This window comes from Mytilus edulis, chromosome 1, assembly GCF_963676685.1.
Source record: "Mytilus edulis chromosome 1, xbMytEdul2.2, whole genome shotgun sequence".
In the NCBI taxonomy this organism is placed as follows: domain Eukaryota; kingdom Metazoa; phylum Mollusca; class Bivalvia; order Mytilida; family Mytilidae; genus Mytilus; species Mytilus edulis.
In genome coordinates, this window is record NC_092344.1 from 44,156,267 (window position 1) to 44,179,756 (window position 23,490).

General features: G+C 33.6%; 1 protein-coding gene across 1 annotated transcript; it reads right to left on the reverse strand.

Moving 5' to 3' along the window:
• Positions 1-214: 214 nt before the first annotated feature.
• LOC139512571 (ADP-ribosyl-[dinitrogen reductase] glycohydrolase-like) lies at positions 215-23,453 on the reverse strand. Its single transcript, XM_071300295.1, has 9 exons — positions 23,365-23,453; positions 15,336-15,455; positions 14,587-14,736; positions 13,597-13,740; positions 6,310-6,464; positions 5,441-5,594; positions 5,012-5,170; positions 2,844-2,974; positions 215-361 (listed from the first exon to the last, which is right to left on the reverse strand). The coding sequence occupies exons 1-9, from the start codon at positions 23,443-23,445 to the stop codon at positions 310-312; spliced, it is 1,146 nt and encodes a 381-aa protein (XP_071156396.1). The 5' UTR covers positions 23,446-23,453; the 3' UTR covers positions 215-309.
• Between the last annotated feature and the right edge of the window lie 37 nt (positions 23,454-23,490).

A 23,490-nucleotide genomic window follows, 5' to 3' on the forward strand; every position in this document is an offset into this window, starting at 1 on the left:
ATTTAATGTATGCAAAAATATCTGTATTTTCAAAAACCAACAATTATGTGAGACTAATTAATGCAATTTCCATACTGGAAAAGAAAAATGCAAGAAGAAATTTTAAATGAATGCAATTTCACCCTGTTTCAATATTTGCATTAAAATAAAAAAATAACAAGAATTTTCTGAATGAACATTGGTGGTAAAGGCTGTGTACTGTACACAACATTCAAGTTAACTTATCTATAAATAAATGTTTTGTCCTATATAATACTAAGTTTTAATACTTCCTGGTTTCAATAAGAGTTATACTAATATTATGATATGTCATAAAGTTGTCTCTTTTGTTGTACGTCTTCCTTCCAATATATCAAAATACCTGCAAAAATAAATCAGAAATATTAACAGCACATTTTAATATGCAGACAAGCATTTAATAAATACAAATTTTCATCATAGTTATTTGGATTAGCTGTTAGCAAGAATAGCCAGAATTTGAAATGACCAAGGTTGGAGGCATTGTGCTGACCAACTCCATTTGGTTCAAGAAGTAATACCTTAATTATACATCAAAGTGACTTTCAAAATTTTTCCTTATCAAATGGTTTAATTTATTTCGAGAAACAGTGGTTTAAGCCCACTTGATTAGTCATCAACATTTCAAGATTGTAGCATTCCACCCTTATGCTCTAAAACAATTTCATATTTTGTAACATCTCATAACAAGATTGATTGTTGTTTGCTTAATGTTCAATGGCTAATATTTCATGCATATTGTGAGACAAATCTTTTCAATATCAAATTCAATACAATAGTCCATTATGAACTTTTTGTGCAACCCTTACCATACAATGTGTCATGTAGTATAAGAATTTCCTCTTGTCATGTGATTTTAAGAAATCAATTAATACTTGTTTTAAACAAGAGTGCACACGCTGAAATGTCTCGCCTTCTATATATAATCATTGATATTATGTTGATAGTCCTAAATATAAAGCTAAGCTTTATTACAACTGTCATATAAACTTAACATTAACCAAGATAACTAAACAAAGACCAATGAACCTTGAAAAAGAGGTCCAGGTCAGATGAACCATGCCAGGCAGACAGGTACAGCTAACAATGCTTCTATACAACATATATAGTTGACACATTACTTATAGTTTAAGAACAAGAGTGCACACACTGAAATGTCTCGCCTTCTTTACTAATCATTGATATTATGTTGATAGTCCTAAGTATAAAGCGTTATTACAACTGTCACAAACTTAACATTAAACAAGATAGTTAAACAAAGACCAATGAACCATGAAAATGAGGTCAAGGTCAGATGAACCATGCCAGGCAGACATGTACAGCTAACAATGCTTCCATACAACAAATATAGTTGACCTATTACTTATAGTTTAAGAAAAATAGACCAAAACACAAAAACTTAACACTGTGCAATGAACTGTGAAAATGAGGTTACGGTCAAATAAAACCTGCGCGACTGACATAAAGATCATAAAATATTTCCATACACCAAATATAGATGACCTATGGCATATAGTATTAGATAAAAAGACCAAAACTCAACCAGGTGCTCCGCAGGGCGCAGCTTTATATGACCGCAGAGGTCGAACCCTGAACAACTGGGGCAAGTATGGACAAAACATTTAAGCGTGATACAGCTCTGAATTTGGATTGTGATCAAATTTTTGACATTACATGGTTTTTTTTTACACAAAACAAATGTCAAGATTTTACAAATCAATTTAAGATTTCTTCTTCAAACTTTTTAAATCTAAAATTAAATAGTTGACACAGCATAGGTTTCTGACACAGAATGAATGTGGTCTAATGAACTTAAAAGTTTTTTTTTGCCTTTGAGCAATTCACTATGCTGTTGAATATTAACACTGTCCAATGAACCGTGCAATTGAGGTCATGGTCAAATAAAACCTGCGGGACTGACATATAGATCATAATATATTTTCATACACCAAATATAGTTGACCTTTGGCATATAATATTAGATAAAAAGATCAAAACTTAAAAACTTAACTTTGACCACTGAACCATGAAAATGAGGTCAAGGTCAGATGACATCTGCCTGCTAGACATGTACACCTTACAATCATTCCATACAACAAATATAGTAGACCTATTGCATAAAGTATGAGAAAAACAGACCAAAACACAAAAACTTAACTATAACCACTGAACCATGAAAATGAGGTCAAGGTCAGATGACACCTGCCAGTTGGACATGTACACCTTCCAGTCCTTCCATACACCAAATATACTAGCCCTATTGCTTATAGTATCTGAGATATGGACTTGACCACCAAAACTTAACCTTGTTCACAGCTGATCCATGAAATGAGGTCAAGGTCAAGTGAAAACTGTCTGACGGGCATGAGGACCTTGCAAGGTACGCACATACCAAATATAGTTATCCTATTACTTATAATAAGAGAGAATTCAACGTTACAAAAATTCTGAACTTTTTTTTCAAGTGGTCACTGAACCATGAAAATGAGGTCAAGGACATTGGACATGTGACTGACAGAAACTTTGTAACATGAGGCATCTATATACAAAATATGAAGCATCCAGGTCTTCCACCTTCTAAAATATATAGCTTTTAAGAAGTGAGCTAACACCGCCGCCGCCGCCGTAGCCGGATCACTATCCCTATGTCGAGCTTTCTGCAACAAAAGTTGCAGGCTCGACAAAAATAAACCAAGCTGCATGTCAACATATGCTGAATATAAATAGTATCTAAATGCATGTGAAAATAAATAGTATTTAAATACATGTGAAACAACAAAATGATCCATTTGCTAAATTGCAACTCAACAGGACAATCTCTTTACCTATCCAACAAATTATCCAGCCACAATCTGTTACCCAATTGATCTATCCATGTCCTAGGGATGGCTTGTATACCAAGTTTACATCCTAACAGAGCCCCAGCTACAGCAGCATTTGCATCAGCATCTCCTCCCTGAAGATTAATCATAAAATGTTAAAGAATAGACTAATTTTCATCAACTTATCCAAATATATAAACAGTGCAAAAGCATAAATTGCATGGCAACATTCATTCCCATGGTAAATATTTTTAGAGCTCATATTGGAAAAAGTAATTTGAAGCTTTGTAAATCAATCATTATATATATATGTAAATTCACTTTTTCAGATGTGCTATACTTTATAGTTTTATAATATATTTTATTTCGTTTGAAATTGGTGTTTTCCCGTTTGCTATTAGTGGTAATTATTTATAGATGGGAACTAGTATAACTAGTTCTGCAACAGTATGTACTATTTATAGAGTTTGATATCGGTGTATAATGCACGAGGAAAGTTTTGGCGGTTTCTATGGGTGGGATTTAATGGTACTATATAAAGTTTGGCATTTAAATGTAATATTATCGAAGGTGCTCGCAGTTGCGTCGAATTGAAGTTGGTCACATTGGTAAACAGTCGGAAACCAGGTTGAAATAGAACAAAAGAATCGAAGCTCTCTATTAGAGAAGGCGATAAATGTTTACTGTATTGTTTACTATAGTGACAAATTTTTAAAAAGTTAATAGAAACATACAAAACTGCAATTTTCTTCTCAATTACGAGGTGTTTTATTTCAAAAACACCATTTGCATAAGTTTTCAATTTATCTAGTACATAGTTAAGCAGAACAATTAGATATCAAGTCGACGACATGGGTATCTTTCAAGTTGGATGACAAAAATGCATAACCTCCGATTTTTTTGAAAAAATTACCACGGACGGAAAAGATATCAATCTATTAGTTCAGTAATTTTCGTGTCTGCCCTTCCATTATGTGACTGAAGAAAAAATTCCAAAAAATAGGTAACAATTGTATCGAAAAGAGAAAATCGAGTGCACCTTTTTATGTTAGGGCGTGTTTGAGTTGAGTATTTTGTCTTGATATGGTTCAAAGTAAGAATATTTCATACATCGTCTCGCTTCAGATTCTATCATTTTTATAAATTAAAGCTACAGGTTGACTTTATAACACAAAAAAGTAACAGTACTAAAAGATGAAATATATGGGTCAAGTGAAATACCTATCTAATGAGTCACACAAACAGGGAAGGTGTGTTCGAATAGCTATTTTTTTACTGAAAGTACTTGACGACAGTCTTACAAGTTGGATGATGAAAATGCATATCTTCGAAAAATTCTAATTTTTTGTGTGTGATAACTAGGGTTTATAGTCTTCAACCACTAAAAAAATCTAGTCTGCCCTTCCACGAAATATTTAATTAGATTTTTTTTAAATGTTTATGATTTTTCGAAAATTCCACCTAACAACCGATCAGACAATAGTTTTAAGTTGAATCAATGCAGACAAGATCATTAACTAGTTGATACATTTGTCTTTTAAAATATAACTGACATATAAGGATCGTATTGGTGCAATGTGGATAAATTTATCGGTTTCCAAGAGCAAAATTGGTAGCGTGTCATCGCTACAATGGCTTCCATTTTTACGATTGTGAAAATGAACTGGCGTAATGGGGAGATAATTTTGACGAAGTAGGATCCTGACTGTAAATTGACAGTTGCTGCTATGTTTATTACATATGTACAGGCGTTGGAGGTATTAACCGAGGAAAAAGAAAAGATGTGAATGAGAAACAATGTAATATGTCATGGATTTATATGTCAGTGGTTTGAATCGAAGAAATATGTAGAAGAAAGTAAAATAAAATATTGTATCGCAAGAGAAAATGATATGTCACTGCGAGCAACTAATCCTATATCTGTGTTTGTTTTGTTTATAGCCTATTGAATTTAGAGATTAAATACTTTAAATTCGGACGAGCAGGGCTAGGGAGAATTTAAACAGGTATTAAATTATAGATTCTACCACTGAATCGAAGGTTATACAATATGTCTCCCCTCAAGACAAGTATCTTTTATTCTGATTATTGAAAAGATGTACTTGTCAGACAATTTATAAATGTGTTGAGCTCTTCTCTCCCAATCAATATATAATTAGCCAGATACATACCTCCATTACAATATCCTGTATAGCCTGTCTGAAATCTTTCTGTCTGAGTCCCCACATAGCTGCTCCTAAAGTTTTATAGGTGTAATTGGACTTGCATTGCTCATCTAACTCGAGGGCTTTTAATGTCTCACAAAACATGTACTTTTTTAGTTCTTTTACCTAGAATTGTAGTAAATAAAAATACTCATGAAAACAGATTAAATAAATAAAGAATTGTTTTCATTTCCTAATTCCTGAATTAAAAAATAACTGAGAACTTTAATTATGAGATGCCAGTGTGACCACTGATTACAGCAAATACCACCAATTACAACCCTTTGTTACGTTCTCATCTTAGATTCTGGTCATAAAATCATAGAAACATAGATCAACATATATCCAACAATCCCTGTATAAAATCATCATCACTCACTACACACGTCTATTTACCTGGTCATATGATGGAAGTAGTGGTGAGGCATATCTGAAAGCTTCCTCGGTTACTCCTGTTAAATTGTAGCTCCCATCTTTCTTTATATGACGTTCATTTCTTTGAAGTAATAATGACATAACAGTAGTCACTGCAACACAGGAAGCATGGCACCTGAAATATGTACTGGATATTAAATGGCTATAGATTTTCCTTACACTGTCATAGTTCATTACAAATAGGTAATCTTTATTTCAATCTATTTACAAAGCAACTTTGTCAAATCAAAGGGAACATGTATAAAAAGGATAATTTTCACCAAAAAATGCAATACAATCACATTTAAACAATTAATAAATCAAACCTTCACTACATTTATTTTATCATAATCTAACAAACACTTTTGCATTTGATAGAAAACAAGAATGTGTCCATAGTACACGGATGCCCTAATCACATTATCATTTTCTATGTTCAGTGGACCGTGAAATTGGGGCCAAAACACTAATTTGGCATTAAAATTAGAAAGATCATATGATAAGGAACATGTGTACTAAGATCAAGTTGATAGAACCTCAACTTCATCAAAAACTACCTGAAGTAGGATAGACGGACAGACAAATGAACGGATGTACAGATCAGAAAATATAACGCCCATAAATGGGACATAAAAATATATTGATGAGAACATTATACCATATGTATATCTAGTCATTTTCAAATGTGTCATATGTGTGGTACTTTTATGCTTTAGAGCGAACAAAATTACTAAAAGTCTTGATTATCGGAATAAACAGATTCCCAGTAGTGACAGAGAATCGTAAAACTGTATTTTTTTTTAATAGTTTGATGCAATAACAAAATAAAATTAATTGAAAGTAAAACTTACCTTGGATCTGAGTGTGTAGTATTACATATATCTAGGGTATGTTTGATAACCTGACCAAAGTTATTATAATGATGAAATCCTAGTACAGAGGTACGGGCTACAGCAGCATTTGTGGCAGACTTATTCCTGGAATCTCGCCATACTATTTCAGCAGCCTTTAATTGAAAAAGAAGCAAATAGTGTTATATGATATTTATGTTTAAAAGAATTAATTTCTTTAAAATGATTTATCAAAATCTGGTATAAGGCTGTTTAAGGTTCATGTGGACCCTATGGCTAAAATGGCCGTATTTTCACCTCAAAATTTACTCTGAGTACAGACAAACCTGTGCATCTGTAAAAATTTTCAGGCATAGCATGCCCTAGATAAATAAATTTCAAATATGTTTTGTGTTTTAGAAAAATAAAAACTTACCAGGATTTTGCCGTGCACTTTTTTTCATTCCTCCAGAAGGTGCCAAAATAAACTAAGTTGGGAAACAGGTTTGAGAACTTCCCCACAGGTAATTATTGAAGTGAGCTGTTTTGTTTGACATGGATATGAGATGGACAATAGATACCTGACAATAATTGGTTATTTAAATATTTAAACTGTGTACCTGAGTGGACCATATCAAGGTAAACTCAACTGTTTGTTAATTTTATCATCTTCTGCCGGGACGAAAAAAAGTGTACGGTAAAATTCAGTTAAGTTATGAATTTTCTAAATCATACAATGCATTTGAATTCTATTTATCTAGGGCATGCTATGCCTTAAAAATTCTCAAAATGCACAGGTTTGCCTGTACTCAGATTAAATTTTGAGGTGAAAATACCGCCATTTTAGCCATAGGGTCCACATGAACCTTAAGATAGGATGTATACCAAATATCTATCAGCATACATTACTTAGTGCTTATATTACCTTATCACAAGTTTTAAACATGTAAACTAATCATAAGTTTCAGAATCAATAGACCACTGCTGTGGAGGCAGGATCGCCATTAAAATGTGATGTGCCAATGCCAAATTGACTGTATACCAAATATCACTGATCTACCACAAGAGGTTCCCCTTCAACTGACACAAAACTAACACACTGTTCAAAGCGCTGATGTTGCAGCACACGGCATGCCTAAGTCTTGTCTTAGACATGTTAGAGATTTTTCTGAGATGACACAATAAAACCATTATTATAATAATAGTAGTACATGAATATACCAACTTTTACATCTTTATTCAATTTACAATGGTCAATATAATGACAAAGCAAAACAATAAATAAGTCCCCAGTGGTCTCGCTAGCCCAAAATAGAAGGGCGCCGCGCCCTGGGTGCCTTCATCCTCGCCCTTCTGCCCTGACGTCTTTTTCCAAAATTATTGTAACGTTCCGGGGTTTTCTGTCAGGATGTACACCCGTAATTATTTTTGTGGGCCTCTGGTGAAGGAAGTAATAATAAAAACCATAATGGAGTTCATAAGTTGTATTAAATATTATTATCAATTCAGCATAAGTAATTCACAACAGATACAGTAGTTCATAAAACACATGAAATAGAGTTATATTAATATATAAAGACACATTTTATTCTTAACTGCTATTATATAATTCCTATTGCACTCGGTGCAAAGAAATCTAGTCGGTGCAAGAATTTTAGTCGGTGCAAGAATTTTACTTGGTGCACACCGAGCAAATAATTTCAGATACTGCTTGGTGCAGGTTATATATTTTTAACCTCATAATTTATAAGGATAATAAAAGACTAATATTAAAATAATCTAGAAGCTTTCTATTAATTAAAAATACTTTTCACCAAGTAATTCCACTTGGTGCAGCACCGAGCAAATGTGCTTTGTGCTAGCCAAAATGTAAACACCGAGTACGCTACGTGCAATACGGCAGACGCAGGTTTTATTATATTCTCCGAACAAAGGATTAAATTCTCTTTACAAAGTTTTATAAATATAAACAATTACCAATCTTTGATTATGGTGACTTGAGTAACCCCGGTATCACTCAGATTACAATTCTACCTTGACAGATAAGTTTGTATTTAGCCTATAAAATACTTATCTAGCCTTGAGAATTGAAAGGTCAGTTTATCCCATTCATACAATAGAAGTTGATAAATTTGGCTTCATGCCATTTACCTTGTCCAAAATTTAGGTCACTTTATTGTTATTGTGATATTGTTAAAGTACAAAAGAACCCTATATTCTGACCAATACTTAAAACTTTGTGCATCTTGATTTAATTGTTGTTGAATTTTTGGGGTTATTTTTCTTTACATGGTAGTTTTTTTTTAGATATAAAAAAAAAAACTATCTGCTTGACTTTATAGAAATAGACTATGCTTGCAGATTATCTATTACACAGTCTTGTTTTTTGTTTACACCAAATCTGACAGATTATTATTTAGTTGAAAAATATTTTAAATGAGAGCTGAAATTTTTTCTATCTTTAAACGTGCATTGAAGGTTAAAATAATCATATATAATGTGAACAAGAATGAAGAAAACATCTTGGTCCCAAAAAAAATCATCACCAACCAGGATATAAAATTCAAAATATTAATTTATTATACTAATATCAGTTGAAATCTCAAGCCACTGTTTTGCATGTTAACAATGTAGGTCATGTCCCAACAGAAAATCAATAAATATGACAGTGCAATGTACTCTTAGCACAAACACATAAGGTCACTGTGAAATAGACATATAGGGCAAGAAACAGTCAGTTATATCAAACCAGTTTGACTAGATGTCTAGTTTAAAACCAGTTTGACTAGATGTGTCCTATATTTTGACAATGTAAATGACATGAGGACCTGCATGGGTTTTTTTAATATCTGTATTCTTTAAATTTTTACGGCTTTTTTCTTTTAGTAGCCTTAAAAATAACTCTCATTCTGTAAAATTCTCATGAAAATGATTTTACTATTTAGTCTTTCTGTTACAAGATTATTTATCAATTCTGTACATTGATCATTATATAATATCAGTATTGCATTACCGTTACCTAAGTTACCTTTATATTTTGCACAGTTATTCCTTAGACTTTTGCATGCATTGAATTATTCTCTATTCTTTATTTTGTTGTTCATTTTCTCTATTCTCTATTTATTTGTTGCTATTACATGTATTCACTATTCTGTAAACCCCATTCTGACCCTCATAGGTAAACTTCTATTGTATGAATGGGATAAACTGACCTTTCAATTCTCAAGGCTAAATAAGTATTTTATAGGCTAAATACAAACTTACCTGTCAAGGTAGAATTGCAATCTGAGTGATACTGGTGTTTTTCAAGTCACCATAAATCTTAAGTGATTTTGCGTCATGTTCTGCATTAGTTTTATATATAATGTGCTTGGTGCAATATAATTTCTATTGCAAGTTTAAAAGAGCTGCGATCATTCTGCATTGAGGTGAAAATCCTACTCGGTGCACGCAAACCTAGCTATTTATACTTTGGCCCCGCCCACAAATATGACGTAGTACACAAGAAAAACAAAACATAAGGAATGGGGCCGATAAGTGAAAGTAACGATAAACTGAGACAAATTTGGGCAAATGCATCGTCAAATGAAGATGACACATCGATTAAATAGAATCATTAGATAGGTTTAAGTACAGGTAAACCACTCTTCTCACAAAAATACCATACGAGGCGTACTCGGGGACATCTGCATGGAGAAGTGTGAAACGGGGGTCACAAATTAACCACGATGAAAAATACACGTTTAAGTTTATAAATAAGACCAAGGGCCAGAGCGTAACATTATCTTTTGCCGTTTTGGTAAAATTTTGTTTCATCGATTTCTGATCTCCAAGTTAATTACATATATGACACCTGTGTGATTGCCCCCAGGTTAATCATGTCATTACAATCAATTACAATGATAAAGACTTCAAAGGTGTTAATAACTAGGTAATTTAATTAGGACAATGTATCTTTTTGTCATACTTCTGATGAATGTGTCAGCGAGTGTGTTTAGCTTGGATCGGCATTTTCGATCTCCAAGTCACAATGGAAAAGCGTATATAAATGAAGACTTTCACGACTTTAGAATTGAATTTAAGTCATCAAAATAAAACTATGCCTTTACAGAAATGCCTTCCATCTCAACTTGTTAGCGAACAGCACAGTTTTTAATTAACCCAAAGTGGTGGAAATTGATTTTGGAGTTACTTCCCCTGTTTTAGCTTATTAAAAATTTGTGCTCTAAAAATATTATCTAGTATCAAAAAAAGGAATAAATAACCAATTGAATATATAATAACATAATAATGTTACCTTAAAGATATTAACTGTCTTTGAACATATTAAACCAGATGCTCCGCAGGGCGTAGCTTTATACGACCGCAGAGGTTGAACCCTGAACGGTTGGGGCAAGTATGGACACAACATTCAAGCTGGATTCAGCTCTAAATTTGGATTGTGATTAAATAGTTGACACAGCATAGGTTTCTGACACAGAATGAATGTGTTCTAATGAACTTAAAATTTTTGTTTTCTCTTAGAGCAATTCACTATGCTGTTGAATATTAATCCTCTCAAAACAAGAATGTGTCCTCAGTACACGAATGCCCCACTCGCACTATCATTTTCCATGTTCAGTGGACCGTGAAATTGGGGTAAAAACTCTAATTTGGCATTAAAATTAGAAAGATCATATCATAGGGGACATGTGTACTAAGTTTGACTTAAACTTCATCAAAAACTACCTTGACCAAAAACTTTAACCTGAAGCGGGACAGACGGACGGACGAACGGACGGACGAACGGACAGACGGACGGACGCACAGACCAGAAAACATAATGCCCCTCTACTATCGTAGGTGGGGCATTAAAATGTTTGAAGAAATTTTCTTTTTTATTTATGAAATTTCAAATGAGAAAAATTGAACCCAATTTTTTTAATCACATCCCCCTTTCCCTTATTCCAAAACTAATCTCAATTAAAATTTCTAATGGAGTTTGCAACAATAACTACTCATTTAAATACATCATAAAATATTAAGATGTAAAAAAAACTGCTTGTTATCACTGAATGTTATTTATTATAATTTATCAGTTGGTAGTAAAAAGTGAATATACATTGTATATTGTATATAACAAAGATTTAAGTTGATTCTGGACAAAGAAAGATAACTCCAATTAAAAAAAAATCTTGCTATTGCACAATATTTTGCAATTAGATATTTCTTGCTTACTATTCTGGACAAAGAAAGATAACTCTAATTAAAAAAAAATTTGCTATTTCACAATATTGTGCAATTAGATATTTCTTGCCATTGCGCAATACTGTGCAATTGAAAAGACTTGCTATTGCACAACACTTAATATAATAATTTTAGATCCTGATTTGGACCAACTTGAAAACTGGGCCCATAATAAAAAATCTAAGTACATTTTTGGATTCAGCATATCAAAGAACCCCAAGATTTCAATTTTTGTTGAAATCAGACTAAGTTTAAATTTGGACCCTTTGGACTTTAGTGTAGACCAATTTGAAAACAGGACCAAAAATGAAGAATCTACATACACAGTTAGATTTGGTATATCAAAGAACCCCATTTATTCAATTTTTGATGAAATCAAACAAAGTTTAATTTTGGACCCCGATTTGGACCAACTTGAAAACTGGGCCAATAATCAAGAATCTAAGTACATTTTTAGATTCAGCATATCAAAGAACCTAACTGATTCATTTTTTGTCAAAATCAAACTAAGTTTAATTTTGGACCCTTTGGACCTTAATGTAGACCAATTTGAAAACGGGACCAAAAGTTAAGAATCTACATACACAGTCATGACAGTTAGATTCGGCATATCAAAGAACCCCAATTATTCAATTTTGATGAAATCAAACAAAGTTTAATTTTGGACCCTTTGGGCCCCTTATTCTGTTGGGACCAAAACTCCCAAAATCAATACCAACCTTCCTTTTATGGTCATAAACCTTGTGTTTAAATTTCATAGATTTCTATTTACTTATACTAACGTTATGGTGCGAAAACCAAGAAAAATGCTTATTTGGGTCCCTTTTTGGCCCCTAATTCCTAAACTGTTGGGACCTAAACTCCCAAAATCAATACCAACCTTCCTTTTGTAGTCATTAACATTGTGTTTAAATTTCATTGATTTCTATTTACTTAAACTAAAGTTATTGTGCGAAAACCAAGAATAATGCTTATTTGGGCCCTTTTTTGGCCCCTAATTCCTAAACTGTTGAAACCTAAACTCCCAAAATCAATCCCAACCGTTCTTTTGTGGTCATAAACCTTGTGTCAAAATTTCATAGATTTCTATTAACTTTAACTAAAGTTATAGTGCGAAAACCAAGAAAATGCTTATTTGGGCCCTTTTTGGCCCCTAATTCCTAAAATGTTGGGACCAAAACTCCCAAAATCAATACCAACCTTCCTTTTGTGGTCATAAACCTTGTGTTAAAATTTCATAGATTTCCATTCACTTTTACTAAAGTTAGAGTGCGAAAACTAAAAGTATTCGGACGCCGGACGACGACAACGCCGACGCCAACGTGATAGCAATATACGACGAAAATTTTTTCAAATTTTGCGGTCGTATAAAAATATATATTGCAATTTCTACTTGATAATTATACTTTTAGCAATCCATGTTCTAAACATTGTTAAATTAGTAAGGCTCTCAGTTTCAGATCATATGATGTATTAAAAGCTATAAATCCTAGATATTATATGTTGAAGAATTGAATAAAGATAAAAAAAAAAAAAAATCCTATATAGATAAAATAAAACCCCACATTTTCTTTGATAATGGGTAGAGTGAAGTTAAACTGTAAAAACATAATATGTTGATGAAGGTGTACTATTTCATTCATAACTACACAAACAATGAAATAAAGACTATAGTTGAAAAGCATCTTTATTTAAAAAAAAACAACATATACAGTAAAAAAAAAAAAAAGAGATTCGTACACTCGTGATACACACAGAAACGTAGACAAAAAAATGAGACGTGCCTTTTCTTATCATAAAAAGTGCCCTGCCCTCCACTGGCACCCTGCCCCTTTTGATTTCTAGCTAGAGCACTAATACTCATTCACTAAAAACTGTATATTGTACCATAGATTGGTGTAAGCCTTTTTATTGGTAGGTATCATAGAAAACCCTTGAAACTCTAAAACTGGGACAATTTATAATTTTGATAGTATCATGAATCCCATTCTTTTATATGGTATATACTCTTACACATACATTTTTAATATTGGACTCCTCTGGTACAAAACACATTTTTTGGTGTTTATCATTTTGATATACCTTTTTTGGTTCTTCAGAAAACTGTGGATGTGATATCACAGATTTAACTTGTGGACAGGTTCCTAGACCACACACATCATTTAGTTCAGGAAATCCTTTCTCGTTCCATTCCATCAATTTTCTTGAGAAATCTAATGGGTCAACCTATTCAAACATTAAGATTAGTATATAATTGAATGCATTAATAGAAAAATAACATCTTCTGTTCACCCACTATGAATAACAATATAGAAATATATGAATTCAAAGTTTCTCAACTGACAATAATTTACATAAGTCCATCTTTTACATTTTTATGCAGATATCTGCATTAAAAGTTTACACAAGCATATCAGTTGTTGTTATCATGGTACTTCTAACTATTTCTACCAAAATATTTCTGATCACCCTCTTCAAAATATGAGTTATTTCCTTTCTATTTATACATAGTAGGCTCTCTTAAACAAAACAAACTGAAAAATTGTGCATTTTTTAAATTTGAGAAAAATTTTTTGAGAGAAATAATTCAATGTTTTTTTTCAAATTTTATATCTTTTCTCTGAAATCACCAAATTTGAATGGTTAAAGTGAGATCAAGTTATATACCAGTTTAAAGTGGTACCAATGACCATTAAGTGATCTTACTGAAAGTAAACATAAATTATACTTTATACATAATAGCTTAATCAGGCCAAATAAAAAAGTATGTGTGGTTCCAGTTACATCTGACAAAAGTTAGGGTAGGTAGGTAGGGATTTTTTAAAAATTTTATGTTTTTTTTTTACATTAAGTCTATGGGAGCAACATTCTGACTTTAACAGTACTTAATGAAAAATGACATCAAAATCTTTAGGGTAGGCTATTTTTAAGCCGAAAAAGTAGGGACGGTAGGGTTACTGGAACCACACATATATTTTTATTTGGCCTAATGGGTGACATGGTCAAATAAGCAACTGAATGTATCATAAAATTGTATTAATAAACAAGATAAACAGTGTTATATACATGTACCTCTCCATTTTTACTTAGAATGGACTGTAAGATAAGTAACATATGGTCTGACTCTTCTGTCCAATCTCCAATAGTCCACTTCCTCCTATGTACATCTGGTAATATTTTCTTGTGGACATATTCTAACTTGTTGTGAACTTCTTTATACTTCTGAAATTACATATTTAAAAACATATTAAATATATATAAGTAATACAATTTAGTAGTTGTGTCCATTTGTCTTACCTTACATTTTCAAGTATATGATAAAATCCTGTTTCTCTTTGAATACTTATTATCAAATCAAGACAGATTTTTTGTTGTTGCTGACATCTTATAAAATGAGAAGCATAATTTGGTTATTATGTTAAATCTATCTTTGCTTCTTGACTTACTGCAATTTAAAGCATGACATATTGTATGACGTTTGTAAAATAGTAAGTTAACCTTGGATTTTTTTCAGCATTGTTTGTTTGTTGTCTCCTTATCCTATACAAAAAATATCCTTTTTTTTTTGTTCTTCTCAACACATAGCTAACAATAAACATGGTCTTTTATTCCAAATTATTATAATTTATTTTCCATGGTATTGCATGTAATATATGCTCAAAAGTTTTAACATTTGAGTAAATGAATAAAGGGTACATATCATTGTAAGAAAGTATGGGACCATTAACCATTTGAAAAACAATACCTCTGTGTCACAGTCACTTCTTTTATTTAAACCAATAATCTAAAATAGCAAAGGAAATGTTGTTATAGTATAAAACCTTTTTAGCTTCTTCTTTAGTTAAATTTTCTGTAAGAAGTCCAATAGCATCACCAATACAATGTCCATACACAATAGCATAAATCTGGTCATATACTCTGTTCACTTCTTTTCTTAGTGCCTAAAATAATTAATTAATAATATACAAAAAACCTTCAACTTTTGACTCCACATTTTTTAAGTTCAATTTTTTTTAAATTCTAGTTGGATTCTGTTTGCATGTAGAGAAGAATTTTACAATTTCGAAAGGGATTTAACAGGGCAATGTTATAGGACTTGTGGTGAAGCGTGTAACTGCCTTATTGATGAATAAGGGTAGCCAAATGGCGATAACAGCAACTTTTAATGCATGATGATATACATGATAAATGTACACTTTATTTTAAAAGATAAAAAATCAAATGATTTTGACGAATCACGTTAAATTTTTACTCGAACAGAAATGATATTAATTGAGACCTCCCATGAAGCACAACAAATTTTTTTTACCATGTCACATTTACAGCAAAAATTTGAACCTATTTGATGCTAATGAAACCCGAAAATGACCATTTGACAACTGACAGTAAAGGGCATTCATCATGTTCATACCTCCAGGGTTTTCCATTGAAGCCGGCAGCCGGCGGAAATCCGCCGTTTGCGGTGGCTTCAAGTGCCGGCTACTTCACTGACAAAAATATAAATTCAAAAAGAAAAATAATATCTTTTTCAAATGTTTACAGCCAGGTGAGAGACGTATTGTCGCAAAGTCGCGGTCGCGATTAACAAGGGATGAATTGATTTCATTAATGGTTTGATGATAGCTGTCACTTTTCCAATTAAGAGTTAAGATACCTAATGCGGTTTGACTGTCCGAAAATATAGTTAAAGTATCTATTTGTGTTTTTGAAAAAGATTCTATGTGATCCAGTACAATTTTTATTGCTATAAGTTCAGCTAGGAAGATTGATCCTTTATAAGAGACAGGTCTTTTTAATTTTTCTTCTTGATTATTGATGTAAATTATAGCTCCTGCACCGCAGGGGCCTGGTGTTCCCAAACATGACCCATCTGTAAAAGCGACTGCTGTGTTTGGTGTTTGAGATTTCAGTTGTTCAGAAATAATTCGTTTTCCTTCCTCTATTTGGGCTGTTGTTCTGGATTTTGAGCTGCCTACAAATGTATGTTCATGATGTTACACCAGTAGTCGGGGGCTCTAATGACTGATACTAGACCTTGGTATTCATACTGTGGTTCTATCTTGTTTATATATATCAACCAATTCTGTATCTCTCATGTCTTCTGTTTGTTGATACATTTTTCCTAATGGTGATATAAACTTTTCTGGATTTTCCTCCTCTTTCCAAATTTCAAATTTTCTTTTAATTGGGACATTAATAAAATATGAAGCAGGCATAACCTGTGCATGGGGACGAAGTCTGTATGATTTTTTTTTTATAAATCAAACATGTTAAAAAGAGAAACGGAAATACCGAAACATTTCCGAATTTGGTTTTGTTGTTAGGGATTTTAGTTGTGACGTCATATTCAATGTAAACAAAGAAACGCTGTCATCAGGTAACGTTTTTTTTTTTTTTTATACCAAACATTTTTTAAAAATGAATTAGTACTGAGTTCCTTTCTTAGACTGATAAATATATATTTTATTCAAAGTCTCATGCAACCAAGACCGGAAACGGAGGTAGATTTCTGCGCAGATCCGGAAATTCAAAAACGCGACAAAAAAAATTGAACGATTGTGAGTTCATTAGTACAATAAAAATACCGGGAAAATTTTCCCGAATTTTTTTTGTTTTATTGAATTTTCTACTGTTTATATTGGGCACTTCGTCCCCATATTACTGTATGAATTAATATCACACAAATTATCCAATTATTGATTTTATCAGTTGAATGAAGTAGTGGTCATAAGTCGAATCCGGGTCCGTCCGCCCTGATTCTGGTTCGCCCTACTTTCTGTTCGCCCTAATACCTGTTTGCCCCGAGTCCGTTTGCCCTGATTTTATTTTTTAGTATAGTGTTGCGTTGTGTGTATATAATTGAATGTGTTGAAGTCAGTCTACAATTTCGCCGATTATTTACGATGTTTCATGTTAACTTGTCTAAAGCTAGCTGCTATACTAGGTTATCAGTTTCAGTACATTTCAGGACTACAAGATATTGTGACTTCAAGGTATTTAGGACTAAGTTTGAATCTGTATGTACGTTACTAGGAAATATAAGTTTCTGTGAATTTCAGCACTGCATTGTATTTTTAAATGTAAAACAACTGAAGACTAAGTTGTTGTCTTGCTGCTACGAGGATAAGTTTCTGTGAATTCAAAGACTACAAAGTATTTGACATAAAACAAGACAATTTATGTAACAATCAGTGATATCAAAGGTTTCAAATGACACCTTATCGGCAATCAAAATTCAATCAACAGTAATTAAAAGTAATTATAAAATAAAGTGTAACTGTCAAAGATTCACGACCTTGTTCAAACGTACCCAACGTTACTATTGTTGACGTAACGTTATTGTAACGCAAACTTGTATGGGATCTGAATTATAGAATTGAAAGCAACACAACGTCTTTTTATTGCCTACAAAAGCGAAGTACTAACCCTAGCATCATAGCATCTTACATATTGGTGCCGTGACCAGGATAAGCTGAAAGCAGTGAGAGGAGGCCACAGAAGCGCCGTAACCAGACAGATTCACAAAACTGACGAGAAAATCAACGAAAGAGATATCACCCGACGGGACATTCATAGTGCCATTGAAAACCTTGAACGGAAACATGAACTTTTGCAGAAACTAGACGCTGAAATATTGGATTCCTTGGATGCAGAAAGTGTGGAACAGGAAATTTTGGATGCAGACGAATTTAATCAGCATATAGACATTAATATTCGCCGCTACAAAGAATGTGATTTGGAGTTGAGATCAAGTACACCCCAGGACTCGGTGAGTCAATTTACCTCAAGTATCGTACAAAATACTAGTACAACGCATTCATCTTCAAATAATTTCAATCATAATACAAATCAGCACATGCAAACATCAGCAAGTGCAAACTCACAAGGAGAATATGAGATCAACAGAGATCCGCCATTAAATGAAACTTATAAGTTCTATCACAAACTTCCAAAACTAGATTTGCCGACTTTTTCGGGAGATTTACTTCTATGGCAAACTTTCTGGGAATCGTACGAAACTACTGTCCATACAAACCCATCATTGACAAACGTACAACGTTTCACATACTGTGAAAGTACTTTAATTCGTGGGTATCAATTTTCGTGGTTTGATCAATATTAACATGTTCGTGGGTTTTTAAATTCGTGGATTTTAGTTTTCTAATAAAAAATAATTGAAAAACTAAAGCCTTTAGAAACGAAGGTTACAAATAGTCTTGATTGAAGGAAATTGCAAAGTAAACATTGACCCGTGTAAATCATAGTGATAACACTAATTAACCCATGATAAAGGGATCAACAGATTAAAGACCATCAAAGGTGTTAATTAGGCCATAAATATGTCATGTAAAGAAAACAGTAACATAAACAAATGTTTTAAACGTACCTTGAATTGTCAAATAATTCTTATCAAAATCAAACCCAGCATGAAATTATTATTTCCCATATGTACGAGAACTATGAGGATATAAAATGAACACTTTATCATACTGTCATATCAATACCGGAAATCTGACTTTCGTCGATCAAAAATATCTTTTATGAGAATAAAAAGATCAACAGTTGTACAGTTTAGGTTATTAAAGATTAAATGGGTATAATCCTGCATACGGTTGTAGTTCTGTGACTGCTATTAAAGTATTCTCAGATTTGGCGTTATTCAATATTTCTCTAGATCATATCAATAGTCAAACCTACCGATGGGGATCTTTGCATGACTTGATTTGGACAATGGTTGTTTTATTTCGTTGGACACTTAAATTCGTGGATAAAGTCATCCACGAAAACCACGAAAATTAGTACCCCACGAATAAAAGTACTTTCACAGTACTTGAAGGCCCAGCTTCACGGAGAAGCGGAAAGTTGCATATCGGGATTGTCACTTACACACGCAAACTATGAGCAAGCAATTTCATTACTACAAGCGCGATATGGTCAACAAGGAATCATTATTGATGCACATATGCAAAAACTAGTCGATTTGCCAAACCCCACAATGTCATTAAACAGTCTCAGAACATTCTATGACAAAGTTGAAACTAGTATTAGAGGCCTAGAATCGCTAGGACAGTGCCAAACAAATTTTGGAACAGTACTTACACCCATCATCTTTAGAAAACTACCACCGGAATTGAGAACTACATTGACAAGAGAGCATGATACAAGTACATGGACCATAGACTTACTACGGAAGGCTATAGGTAAGGAGCTGCGCGCTCAACAAGCTGGCCACGCTATGAACACAGATAATTTAACCCCTACCGCATCGTTTGTAACAAAGGCTACAATGAAAGGAAATTATAGACAAGTCAATAGAGTACACACAAACTCCAGGAACAACACTGAATCGAATAAACCCAGGCCATGCATATTTTGCAACAAATCCCATTCAGCTGTTGATTGCTCAGAGATTAAAGATAATGCCAGTCGTTACGAAATAGTCAAGAAAAAACAACTTTGTTTCAACTGTTTTGGTAAACATAAGATATCAGAATGTAGATCACGATATAAATGTCGTAAATGTGACAAGAGACATCACACTGCTCTATGTAATCAGGAAACTCAAGCACCTGTACCTCCCGCTGATGCCGCCGCCGTCAATACAGTAAATGTTAATGGAGAAGAAAGTAACCCTATGTCAACGTTTTACACGTCAACACCACAAGCACAGGCACATACCGAGATACTTCTTAAGACAGCAGTAGCACCTGTATGGTTCGAGGATCGGAGCGCGATGTCTAACATTTTACTAGATGAAGGGTCTCAGAAATCATTTATTTCAGAAGATTTAGCAGCACAATTACAACTTAAACCTTGTGGAAATTCTACAATTAGTTTATCAACTTTTGGAAACACCAACCAGAACGTGAGACACATGGATAAGGCTCAGATTACTTTAGAAATTGAAACTGGTGGATTTATTCCTATGGATGTACTGATAGTACCGCGCATTGCCGCACCCCTCAGTAATGTTACAAATGTCATCGCTTCAAAACTGCCATATCTCAAAGGATTACGATTAGCTAACCCAGTCACAGAGGATAGGAAATTTGAACTTTCTCTTTTAATTGGAGCGGACTACTATTGGAGTATTGTGCAGGATCACGTGATCAGAGGAGATGGGCCAACGGCCGTAAAATCCCGTTTGGGATACTTGTTGTCAGGACCGATGCATACTTTTACAGGAGAACAATCATCAACAGGAATGTTTAATGTACTGATTCAACATCAGCAAGAGGAACGCAGCCTGGAAAAGTTTTGGGATTTACAATCTATTGGTGTCAAAGCAGACGAATTAGAAACAACCACCATGAAAGACTTCAATGATGAATACGAAACAAAATGCATAACTTACCAAGATAATCGCTATACCGCAAAACTGCCATGGAGAAATGATTTCAATCAACAAAACCACTCAAAAAGTTTGTCGCAAACAGAGTCAAGGAAATTAAGGAGTCAAATGAAAATCAAAAATGGCGTTATTGTCCGACAGATGCAAATCCTGCAGATTTATTAACTAGAGGCATAACAGGAACGAAATTCATAAACAACAGATTATGGTTTCATGGACCCGAGTGGATAACAGACAAAACACAATGGCCAACATGGAGTGGAAACGAAATTGTTTAAAAACGAGAATATAATGGAGATTCCCACTAATGAAACCTCAGAAAATCAGCACGTCTTACTCGCATCTCAGAAACGTCAAGAATTTGGCATACATAAGATTATGGATATCGAACGTTATAGCAGTTTGAAGACATTAATACGTGTTACAGCCTATGTGATGAGATTTATACAAAACTGTAAGTTAGCACGGAGTGATAGAACATTGTCGGAATTAACCGTTAATGAAATACAGCATGCTACATTGACATGGATACAAACGGTTCAGAAATCAGAATATCATGAAGTGTTTAATTATTTCAACAAATCTGTGACAGTTAAGCCGTCTATTGTAAGACAATTGAACTTGTACTTTGATGAAGAAAATGCACTTCGTTGCCGCGGGAGAATTCAACATGCACCTTTGGAGGAATCAGCTAAACATCCATACTTGTTACCTCCGTTACATAGACTCACTTCACTCATTATTATGGATGCTCATATCAATCATTTACATGAAGGCGTCAACTCTACCGTAACACACTTGCGACAAGTATACTGGATACCTCGAATTCGTCAACGAGTCAAAGTTATTCTTAGAAAATGCGTTAACTGTCGGAAAGTAACAGGGCGTGCTTACCAACAACCTGATCCACCGCCACTGCCCAAAGAGAGGTTACACGAGGATATACCGTTTACTGTTACAGGCGTAGACTTTGCTGGTCCTATGTATGTGCGAAATACAGATGATACAAAATCAAAGGTATACTTATGTTTGTTTACATGTGCGTCGACGAGAGCTGTTCATTTAGAACTTGTGAATAACTTATCAGAACCTACATTTATGTTAGCCTTCAGAAGATTCGCAAGCAGGAGATCCTTACCGAAGTTACTAATATCTGACAATGCACTAACTTTTGAAGCTGCCAGTCGAGAAATCAAACATCTTACAAACTCAAATTCAGTGCGCGAAAGTCTAAGCTCTACAGGAACAAAGTGGAAATTTATTACAAAGAAAGCTCTGTGGTTTGGTGGTTTCTATGAACCACTTTCAACAGCGATGGAAATATGAGTATTTGACCTCATTACGGGAACATCACAGAAGTGTAGGAAATAACGAACAATCGATAGCTATTGGTGATGTTGTTCAAATACATGACGAAACTTTAAGAAATTCATGGAAACTCGCCGTTGTCGAAGAACACGTAAAAGGAGAGGATAATCTTATCAGAACTGTAAAACTTCGCACTAAAAACGGAACCACCAACCGCCCAATCTCGAAATTATACCCAATCGAAGTGAACTGTATTGAATCTGAACCGGAGGATGTTACACGACCCAAGATGTTCCGTCAGGCGAAGTCAGATGCCGTACAAAAGATTCACGAGTGGACAAAATAACTTTTCAAATTATGATCAAAATAGACTGTTCAAATTCAAAGTGATTAATTCTTTCTTTTATGATACATAGACTTTAAAGTTAAGTGATGAATTATGATTTATGTCTTCAATTTAGTCAAATTTTCATTTCATTTCTATTTCTATTTCACTTTCGGCGCCCGGAGTGTCAAAGATTCACGACCTTGTTCAAACGTACCCAACGTTACTATTGTTGACGTAACGTTATTGTAACGCAAACTTGTATGGGATCTGAATTATAGAATTGAAAGCAACACAACGTCTTTTTATTGCCTACAAAAGCGAAGTACTAACCCTAGCATCATAGCATCTTACATAGTAACAATGCAGCCAAGAATTTTATTTAATTAATATAAATTTGGCAAATATTCTGTATTTAACTTTTAATAGATATACATAAATTTTAATATATATATAATTATATTTCCTTCATTGATGTAACATATACATACCATAAATGAATATAGGGCGAACGAACCCAGGGCGAACGGACTATCAGGGCGAACTAACTCAGTGCGAACGAACCTAGGGCGAACATGTAATCAGGGCGAACGATCCCGATACCTCATAAGTCTTACGTGCTCGGATACACCGGACCAGTATTGCGATCACCAACAACAGGATACAGGAATCCCTGTAGTCTCTTATGTATTTTTGTTTAGCTTATATAATATAAGTAATGACTTATGACCATATGTCACATCACAAATAGCATTGTAGTCCAAATAGCATATATATGCTACATCATTAGTATTACAGAACTTGTGACTTTGACAACCTATGACTGCAATTTAAAAGCTATTAAAGGTGCCAATATATAGATTACCCTCGTATAAGGCTGATATTTTCGTTTACATGGAGAGTTTCGTGATTTCAATTTCCCGCGAATGGGCCCAAGTCTATCCATCTTTAAAAATTCCGTAGTACTTTGCAGACGTAAAGATTTAAAGGC

Bases quoted from the DNA above. Each gene is read 5' to 3' on its own strand.
- LOC139512571 (XM_071300295.1), bottom strand. From the start codon at position 23,445: ATGGATAGACTTGGGCCCATTCGCGGGAAATTGAAATCACGAAACTCT. The intron at 14,737-15,335 runs GTTTTATACTAT...ATGTAATTTCAG, and splicing joins CTAAAGAAGAAGCTAAAAAG to AAGTATAAAGAAGTTCACAA. The intron at 13,741-14,586 runs GTACATGTATAT...ATGTTTGAATAG, and splicing joins TTCTAAGTAAAAATGGAGAG to GTTGACCCATTAGATTTCTC.